The 10,278-nt window shown below is 49.7% G+C and overlaps 1 protein-coding gene across 1 annotated transcript in view; it reads right to left on the bottom strand.

Annotated features, from left to right (window-relative positions):
- Positions 1-10,278, bottom strand: part of prex2 (phosphatidylinositol-3,4,5-trisphosphate-dependent Rac exchange factor 2) — a 94,310-nt gene that overhangs the window by 57,359 nt on the left and 26,673 nt on the right. The window contains exons 6-9 of the mRNA XM_060045735.1: positions 10,139-10,278; positions 4,391-4,524; positions 2,343-2,446; positions 53-218 (exon numbers count right to left, since the gene is read on the bottom strand). The exon at positions 10,139-10,278 is cut by the window's right edge and continues 22 nt beyond it. Coding sequence (XP_059901718.1) covers positions 53-218; positions 2,343-2,446; positions 4,391-4,524; positions 10,139-10,278 — 544 coding nt within the window. The remainder of the gene's footprint in view (positions 1-52; positions 219-2,342; positions 2,447-4,390; positions 4,525-10,138) is intronic.

The raw sequence follows: 10,278 nt of genomic DNA, 5'->3' as shown, positions 1-10,278 counted from the left end.
TTGCCGGTGCCAGTTCACGTTTAGGTTTCGATGGCTTCATCGGCCCTCTAACCCTTCCCCGTACTTACTTTTCCTGCGCTCTCTCTCTTTCAGGATGGCCTCCAGCCACTCCTGCTTCTCCTCCGGGGTCTTGGCCATGCACACAAACCACTTGTTCTTGGCCGTGTTGTGGATCTTCCAGCCGCTGTTCACGATGTTCCCGCTGCTGTGGTAGTCAGCTGAGGGGCAGGTGGAAAAGCACGCAAACATACACACACACACACACAAACAAACACACAAACACACACACACACACACACATACAGCCACACATATGCACACACAAGAGGCGCACACACACACACACATGCACACAGACATGCACGCACATCCAAACACACACACAAACACACACACACACACACACACACAGCTGTATTTTACTTTTTATATTTTCCGTATTTTATGTACACAGTATATATATGTATGTATTTTAGCTCTATAAATCCACCGTTCTGCAGATGAAGACAGTATAAACAGAGTCTCAGTGGAGAGAGTTCAGGTGGAGTGTGTGTACGAATCTCTTATGAGGCAGAACCTCTACTTCAAAAAGGCGCTTCAGCTGGGAAATGGGATAAAATATTTGATTGAATAACCTAAAGGGTCAAATTATTAAAGCAAAGCCAACGCGCCGCGATAACTAAATCGCAAACAGAACGAGAAACATACTCACTTTTCATTCAACTATTTGAAAATGTCTGGCACATAGTGAACACTTATTGTTTGTTATTTTCCTGGCAATTAAAAAATAGTACTGAGCATTGGTAGGGTCTTATCCTAGCAATCTTTGTTGCATACGGGAAATGGGTTAACCTAGCCATTGTAAATGCTTAGCACTTGTTTCTTTGCTTCTTTACTGTAGTGACTTCTTCTTCTTCTGACAAATGTACTTATTGTCGCTTTGGATTAAAGGGTCTGCTTAATGCCCTAAATATAAATGCCCTAAGTGTAAAGGAAATACCATTCCTCTTACTATCAAAGCATGTGTTTTGGACTCAACTCGCCTAAGGTAGGGACCACAAAGACAATGTGATCGACCTCACCGGACGTTCGCAGGAGATGCAATCATTCACACGAGTGGAGTAGCGCCACAGCGGCAGGCCCTCACACCGACCTCTGGAGAGCCGCTCAGCAGAGAGCCTCATTGAGCACCGGCCCCTTCCATGCTAATCAAATCACAGAGGGTGGTCCGCTCGGAGACCCAGAAGCTTCCATCAGCATTATCCACTCCACAGGCCTCCAGCGTGACCCGGAGAGAAGCTGGCGTTGGCTCTCAAGACTCACTCCGATCGTCCCCTTCAAACACGTCTTTATACACATCAAGTATCCCAGCGGAAAGGGGAACGGAAAGCCTGGTGTACTGCTAGCACACACTGGACTTGTGTTTTTCCTCTCTTTAAAACGCTCTGGAGAAGCCGACGTTGACTCACAGAAACGCCCGGTCTGCCCTTCAAACAGACCCATGTTGGGAGCATCCCAACTGAAAGTGTAGCTGAAAGCCTGGTGCATGCGAGTTCTAGCGCGCGCCGATGCCGAGGTTGTCCATCTCTTTAAATTGCTTCAGAGAGGCCAGCGTTGACTCACAGAGCCACTCCCAGACTACCCTCTCAAACAGTCAGTGAAAGTTGAACAGAAAGACTGGAGCATGCCGGTTCTGGCCGGCATGTCGTGTTTTCCGCCTCTTTTAAAAGCATCGAGTAAAAAGGGTCTCCTTAATTTGGCCCGGCTGCTTCTACACTCCGCAGAGATGGAAGATTGGAAAAAAAACATGAAACAAAAACAGTCAGGTAATCAATTGTAATCAGGTCAACTGGCAACACAGGACACACACAAGTCCCTGCCCCTCCAGCACTCTCTCTCTCTCTCCCTCTCTCTCCATCAGTGTCTTTCTCCCTCTGACTCTCTCTCTCTTTTACTCACCCTCTCGCAAACACTCTCACACTTATCATCCATACTCCTCTTAAGAACAAATCAAAGTCCATCAGAGAGATAGCGATGGCTTCTGCAAATGTACATACTGTTCTTTAGTTGAAGGTCATGTTGGCAATCCGTGGAAAACCAAAACTAGGACATACCCTTTATATCTTATCTTGTTCAATCTTTTGTGGAAAAGAAACAATGATAATCTATCAAGGGACTGAAACTCTAAACGCAGTAGGGAGAGAAAGACGGACAAGGGCAAAATCACTTGAGAGAATTTTCCGAGACGGCAAATAGACATAGGAAAGGAAAACAGGGAATTGGTCAAAAAGAAGGCAAATATAAATCTCCATTTATATTTGCCTTTTTTATTTTGTACTCACCAGTCCCGTCGTCCACGTTCTCCACCTCCATCACCTCCGTGTTGATGCGTCCTCTGAACAGGTAGCGGGGGCATTCAGTGGCCGCCTTGCTGTTTTTTAAACGCCTTGTTGAAAAAAAAAATCACAGGATGGGACACGGATCAGCACACGAGCGCCCTGCTCCTCATCACACATCACACGCACTGGGAGGGGCACGCTTCAAGGGCAAACCCAGCCCCGTAACTCAACTCAACTCAACCCAACTCACAGCAGCTCAACCCCACTCTAAATTGTCAGTTGCATTGTCAGGCGATTCAGGGTCGGGTTGCTGTTCACTGTTCAGTCGTTTAGCCGTCGTGATCTTGTGTAGACATCTTGCCCGTGGATGCCTACAGGTGGAGCACGGACATTGTGGTGTTGAAACCGGGACATGTGAGCTGTCTTAACAGGTGCAGTGGGGGTGGGGGTGGGGGTTGTGTTAACATAAATGGTCAGACACGCTTTCAATGTGTGCACAAAAGCACTGCGCAGCGGAACTTTATACTGGTGGACCCAGATGCTGGTGGTTGTGTACCCTCCCCCAGCCTCCCATGACCAGGCTACTACACGCACACACACACACACACACACGCACGCACGCACGCACGCACACACACACACACACACACACGCACGCACACACACACACACACACACACACGCACACACACACACACACACACACACACACACACACACGCACGCACGCACGCACACACACGCGCACACGCACGCATGCACGCACACACACAAACGCACGTATCTTCTCACTCACAGTCGCCAGACACATCCTCACACAAACACACACACACACACACACACACACATCCTCTTACATACGCAGTCCCACACAAATTCTCACACACACATACAAAGACACAAAAACAAACACATATACATAAACACACACACACATTCCCACTCATCTACAGACCCACACACATAAACAGTCCAAGATACACATCCTCACACACACACACACACAAAAACACAAACACACTGACATTCCCACACACACACACACACACCATCACACACATACGCGCACTCCAAATCCCTCCCTCCCTCCCTTTTATAAACACATGCACACACACACAAACACTTCCTCCCTTTTACATACACACGCACACACTCCCTCCCTCCCTTTCACACACACACACACACACACACACACACACACACACACACACACACACACACACACACACACACACACACACACACACACACACACACACACACACACACACACACACACTCCCAGTCCCCCACACACACCAGTCCGCCCAGAAGCCCTTCCTCCAGAGGAGTGAGGGATGCGGGGGTCCATGCCCACTTGGCCGTGGCGCCGTGGCGGGGTGGCGGGCCGGGCCGGTGTCCTTGTCCCGGGGCCGAGGTGGCGGTGTCACGTGTCAGGTGGTTTGGTGAGTAGCACCGCCGCGTAATGCCTCAGATAAATACACTTGAAGGGCAGGCAACCCGAGACCCCAGACAGTGTTAGTGGTCCAGGTCTCACACACACACACACACACACACACACACGTGTATGCACACACAGACACACACACACATGCACGTGTACGCAGGCAACCGCTCACACACAAACACACACCTACACACACAGACACACACACACACAGACACACCAGCTAGCCTAACCGCTTGGTTCTGCTTTTCTTTCGGGGTTGAAAAAAGAAAGCATTAGACCAGATTTCCTCCTTCTTCTTTGTCCATGCCTCCCTGGCTTCTTCTTCTCGTCTATTTTTAAGCTCCTACAAGATCTTCCTAAAGTGCACGGCCCACTGCGAACCGTTAGCACGCACAAAAACAAAATCGTTGCATGACTCTTTGACCGTCTCCGTTCAACACATCCAGAGTGTAGAGTGAAGAGGATGATGAAGATATGATACGTTTCAAACAATAGGTGTCTCAGTGAAGCCAGAAACCCCAGCACGTGTTTCGCCCAAACCACCAATGCACAGCGCTTGGAGTGTGCACAGCGTGTATACAGCGAGTGCGTGAAAAGGTACCTGTTCTTCTTCTTGCAGTAGACCAGGAGCTTGTCAAACAGGAAGAAGTTCCTTTCCTGTATGTTCCCCGCCGAGATCTTCAGCAGCACGCCGTGCATTAGCATCTCCGTGCACGTGTCCGTGATGTTGGAGCCCTGGCGGGAGCAGACGGAGAGACGGGGAGGAGGAGGAAGCAGAACTTAGAGACTGACCAGACTGTGGATCTAAAACACACATCCCTGGCCTAATGGACAGAGGTAGGATAGTATGGTAGAGACATCAGGTGTTCGGACCCGAAAAAGGTTACTGGGTTCGATTCCAGCACACCACAGACTCGTTTGCTGGCACCCTTGTGCAATTTATATTGCACAATACATTGCATCTATAATGCATATAAATTACGAAATAATTCATTCTTAAGTGTCTGCTGAATATCTGATGTAGGGATAGCTTATGGAGAGTGAGGGGAACAACTCGAACTAGCAGTTGTTTCTCACATGAAAACCTAGCTCTGAGCCTTGTACTGTTTCAGTGAGAATAAAGTGAAACCAAGCCACATAATTGTGCTTCAGCCACTGACTGACTGATGATGTACGGCCTCTAAGCAGAGGAGGAGGAGGGAGAGCAGAGGGGGGTGGGGGTTAGATTCCCACTCCTTCCTGTTCCCTCTCTTATGGGTCTACAACAACACAACAGACTTCCTCACCGCAGATTACCGAGCGACTTTAAAATAGGCCGCCATAGACTCTCGGCTATAGAAAACATTTCCTGTCCAGCCAAACTCTTGTGCTGCATTGTTGTGGGTCTGGGAGCGCAACAGGCCCTGCTGGAGGCGATAAACCACACAGATCGGTGTGCTCACTTTGCCCACCATTGGGAATTTCATGTGTGGCCGGGTTTTAAGCATCTGGGCTAAAAATAAGACGGGCAAAGGCCGCAAAACTAAAACGTCCAGAGTGCTTTCACCTGGTGCACCCGACGCTAGGGCGGGCAAAACCCCTCCCTCTCTTCACTCTTTCCATCGCTCTTTCTTTATGCTCCACTTCCTCCTCCCTCTTCACCCTTTTTGATCGTCACTCACTTTTCTCCCCTCCTGCCTCGCCCTCCCGCTGCTCTCTCCCAGGTTCCTGTTACAAGGCAGCCACCAGCCAGTGGCCAGATGGTAAAGTGCTCCGCGGCGGGTGAATGTGTGCGCGGGCCAGACGTGGCGAAGGCCAGCCTGCCCTGCTCACGTCCAGGGAGGGGAAGCCAGGTCCCCCAGGTCCGGACCTGCTGACCTGCGTTTCCTTTTTCTGCAGGAGCAGGCCTGACTCTAGCCCTGGACGTGTTGGGGGAACGCTGAGCAGAAACACACCGGGCCGCTTGAACCCGGTCGGTCACTGGGCTCCCTCGCTTTCATAAAACGTTTACTGTACACATTTTCTCCTTTACCCTTTTTTTCTCTTTCGGTGGCCTCGGCCTGGACTGCCGAAAAACTGCTTAACTGCAGCTTTGGCTTGTTGTCACGTCTGCGCTTTAGCACCTTGCCTCAACACTTTGTTGGCTGTCCAACATAAGAGGCTTCTTTATGCTAGCATGGCAGCCATTTTAAAATAAGTAAACAGAGAGAGGAAAAGCAGGCCTATTGTCAGTAAGCTTAAGCAAACTGCTGAACCAAAGGAGACAACACAATCCAAAAGAGAGACCGTGCAGAGTGTAAAATAACAATAACTAAAACTCTAAACTATTGCTTAGACTTCTTGGAGGTTTTTCTTGGAGGAAAATTAACATAATCCTGCGGTACCCCTCAACGACTGAACACAGACACGCGGAAAGATAACCCTGTGACGGGCAAACGCAGCCGCCGCAGAAAGGAAGAAAAGAAAACACAAGCTAAACACGCTGGCAGCTGTCACCATGGCGACCGCGACGGGCCCATCGCCCTGTCTCTCTCCCACACACGGACAACCTGCCAGGACGCCTAGGGGCCACACAGCTGTGGACAGGGTCAGTGCTAACGAGCATTCAGCCCATGGCCGAGGAAGACTAATGGGAAAAAACACACAATTATTACCTTCATCCACCCCTCCTCCTCAGACACCCACACAGGAACACCTCCTCCCTGGAGCTCTGTCTCCCCCCCCCCCCCCCCCCCCCCCCCTCTCTCTCTCTCTCTCACACTTTTTTCTCACCCTCTACTTTCCCTTTCCCATGTCAGAGAGAGGGATAGAGAGGGAGAGAAGGACAGATGGTTCAAGAGAGAGTGACAGAGAGACAGAGAGTGTGCGAGAGAGAGAGAGCAAGAGAGAGACAGTATGATAGAGTGCTATAGACCGAGAGCCAGAGTGAGAGTCTGAGAGAGACTGAGGGAGACGGAATGAGAGAGCGAATGAGAGCGAGAGGGAGACAGAGAGACAGAGTGTGAGAGAACGTGAGAGAGTGAGAGCGAGAGAGCGAGAGAGAAAGACAGAGAGTGTGCGAGAGAGAGAGCATGAGAGGAGAGAGAGTGCGACAGTAAGTAAGAGCGAGAGCAATAGTACGAGCGAGAGTCTGAGAGAGACTGAGGGAGACACAGAGAGAGAGAGAGAGAGCAGAAGTCTGGCAGAGAGCTGTGGTGGAGAGCTGTCCCGCTCCAGAATGAGCTAATGTTTTATAATCGATGAAAAGTGGCGATGGCAGCCACGGAGCACGTTGAGTGAGGCCCGGCTGCCGAGAAAATGTCAGAGCACCCCACCCATGGCCGGGACCCAACGGCGGCTGACCTCACTATACTTAGCCCGCCGAGCGTTGCTGTGTTTTTGCGTGTTGCGCTGCCAAAACGCACATGTGTAGCTAACTCGGATGTCGCGGGTAAACGTGTGTGTCCACTGGATACACACGCGTGTGTTTAACATGTACCAGAACCCCCTTGTGGACCAGAACTCGGTTCCAAAAACGATATTTCCTACTTCTCAATCCTACCTTGAGATGTTTCTGGCATGGGGACGCCCCAGGCGAGCCCAGAACACTGTGTGCCGTTCCATGACACCAGTTGTTAAAGCATGTTATGTTCTGGTTTTCCCCCTGACAGGCTTGATTGATGCCGTTGGCCACAAAAAGAAATATTTAGGTTCCCCATCCCACTAAATGGGTGTAACACTGTGAAAGGATTTAGCTTCTAAATTGAATGTGTGTACGGATAAAGGTTCCCTCGGAAGACTAGCACGCTAAAATTAAGCGGTGCAAATTCAATTTCTGTGGCCGAATCACGATGTATTTATACATGAAACCCAGAGCGTTATACTTGGCCGTGTCTGTGCTTTTGTAAAATCCACAGACATGTTACGTAACATAAACCTTCACACAAAAAGGAAATGTGTGTGTGTGTATATATCTGGCTAACCAGATTGAATCGTGTCTACAGCCAATACCACCGCCATCCAGACCTTCTCACCAAAACAACTGCAATCACGTTCCTGGTTTCAGATCCAGAAGCCTTCGGGCCCTCTTGGCATGAAGCCAGGTCAATTGCATCGGCATCCCAAGACCTCCTCTGTTTGCAATGACTCACTTTGTATTCCCTATCACTGCCACCACCACCACCACAAGTCCCTACTGACCCCCAAGCAGAATAACAATAAGCCAGGACATTTCCAACCCCAAGCCCTCCTCGTGAACTAAAATACAGATTAGAGCGGACACCGAAGAGAGCGTGAGACGTCTCCATTAACCATCTGGGTAGAAGGGATCCCACCAGGGTGCGAACATCGCTCCCATGGAGAATTCCAGAAGGAGTAAAAAACAAAAGTCTTGCCAGAGATAAAGAAACGGCTGTAGTGTTGTCCGTGTCGGGCTAAGTGTCAGTTAATAAGTAATGCCTGGTGAGATTCAGTGGCCACAGCTCAGCAGTAAGCGACATTGGCTCCATGCATACCTCGCAGACCTACTCTGTCTTACTATAGCCGCTTAAAGAGCAGCTAGACAGCAAGGATCCAACTAAGGAATGCAGCAATTATTCGGATTTGACTTAAATTGGTGCCAAGAGATGTACCATTCTAACAATGGTAACATTACCTAGCACACATGTTAGCCCACTAAGCAACGATTGCTTGTAAGACCTAACAGACAGTTTAGGTCTCAAAGTAAGACCTTAACTATCTTATAAGTCCTACAGTAATCCTTAAAGAAAGTCTTCTATCAAAGACCCATTGAAAGTAGTTTCAAAACATTCCGGGGAGAGAGACAGCCACTGTAACAACGCCAATTCAAGTGAGGTCAATTCACTCATTCAAAGGGCTTCACAGGCCACAATTTACCCCCCTAACCCTAAAGGCGCCTCCCCACTAGGAGACAAACCCCCCATAATGAGTCTGGGAGGTGGGGGGGGAAGGGGGGGAATCAGGGCTGAAGTGGGCCCTGCATGTCGTCTAGTGTGGGGGGTCTCAAGACACGCGATTCAACCACCCCCCGTTGACTCCAGGGGCAAGAGATTTCTCAATTCGGTTGGATATTATGGAGCCCGACCGCATAGCGATTGGGGAACTGAGGCTGAAATCTGGGAGTCGGCCTGTTCCTCGTAGCAGATGACTCGGATATCATGCATCAGACGTAAACCCATTCAGTTTTCTTCCTTGTCATTTGAAATGGGAAACGGCTGCTGGCAACTACTCCTTCTGTCTAAACCAGCAAAAAGAGCTGAAACAATGCTTGAATTGTTCGTTTCAGTAGGAACGACTGCGTCGTTTCTTAGAGAGGTGTCGATAAATCCATATTGCATTTGCATCACTCTAATTCTCTGTTTTTACTGTGACTTTTGAGGAAAAAACCCTAAGGTCTTTGGAACAGCGTGTGTCTACAGAATCACTGCTACATTTATTGTCTGATCAAACAGAGTATAATAAATCCCTGATGAAAGGAACATACACTGAGATACACAAGTGAGATTTAGGATGGACCCACGGCCAGGCAAGACGCGTCATCAGGACCAGTACACACTGCACACCTGCTCCTGAAACAGTGCTTGGTGCCGTCCTACTCACAATGCACCAGCCATGCAGTGTGTACTGCCGAAGTATGCTCTCTCTCTCTCTCTCTCTCTCTCTCCCTCTCCCTCTCCCTCTCCCAATGCGTGCGTGTGCGTGTGTGTGTGTGTGTGTGTTCTTGCGTGGGTGGTTGTTTTCTTGCACGTTCTGTTGTGGTGTGATTTTGTGTCACACCACAAAAGCTTTGTCTAACTGCGCTGACTTTGTCAACATACTTCCATGCCTAGGTGTGTGTGCCATTCTAACTACTGACTGCCTAGTGGGTAAGAGGTTGCCTTGTGGGTAGGAGACTATAGCCATCTAAAGGGCAAGAAAGTACTCCCCAAACTTGGAGAAGGATCCCAGAAGAGGGATCCCTCTTCCAGGAACGGCTGGGAGTACAATAGGTGACCTTGCGAGGCAGCTGGACTCGCAGGAACACGGCCATGCGACATTCCGTCTCGCCAGACTTCAAGTTGACACACAGGTGGTCAAACCGTGGTGGTTCGGACCAATCAACGCCCTCTGAGGGACTGCGTGATCTACATAATACGTGATGGACGACTTTAGACAGATGGTTCATCCAATCAACTGCCTAGTATTTTTTTGATAAGTGCCTAACCTCTCAAAACGGTTTCCAAGGACGACTTCCCAGCTGGCTCTGTGTATCAAACCCATCTGCTGCGTCGGGTTTTTGAAATCTGTGCCTCCTAGGTCGAAATTGTTAGCAGAGACCAGGCTTAGTGAGATGGATGTGTGGACACATGTCTCCTTCCCGGTAGAGACCCACCTCCCAGCCCTCGATGTGGGACTGCCACTCCTCCAACACCTCCAGCTTCTCCATCTGCCTCTTGGCCTCGTTGATGTTGGAGCACACGGCCTTCATCACCTGCAGGGCCTCCAGCACCAGCCCGTGGTCGTTGTGCTTCT

This window comes from Gadus macrocephalus, chromosome 23 (assembly GCF_031168955.1).
Source record: "Gadus macrocephalus chromosome 23, ASM3116895v1".
NCBI lineage: Eukaryota > Metazoa > Chordata > Actinopteri > Gadiformes > Gadidae > Gadus > Gadus macrocephalus.
Note: the sequence above shows the minus strand (reverse complement) of the source record. Positions and strands in the feature narration are given on the sequence as shown.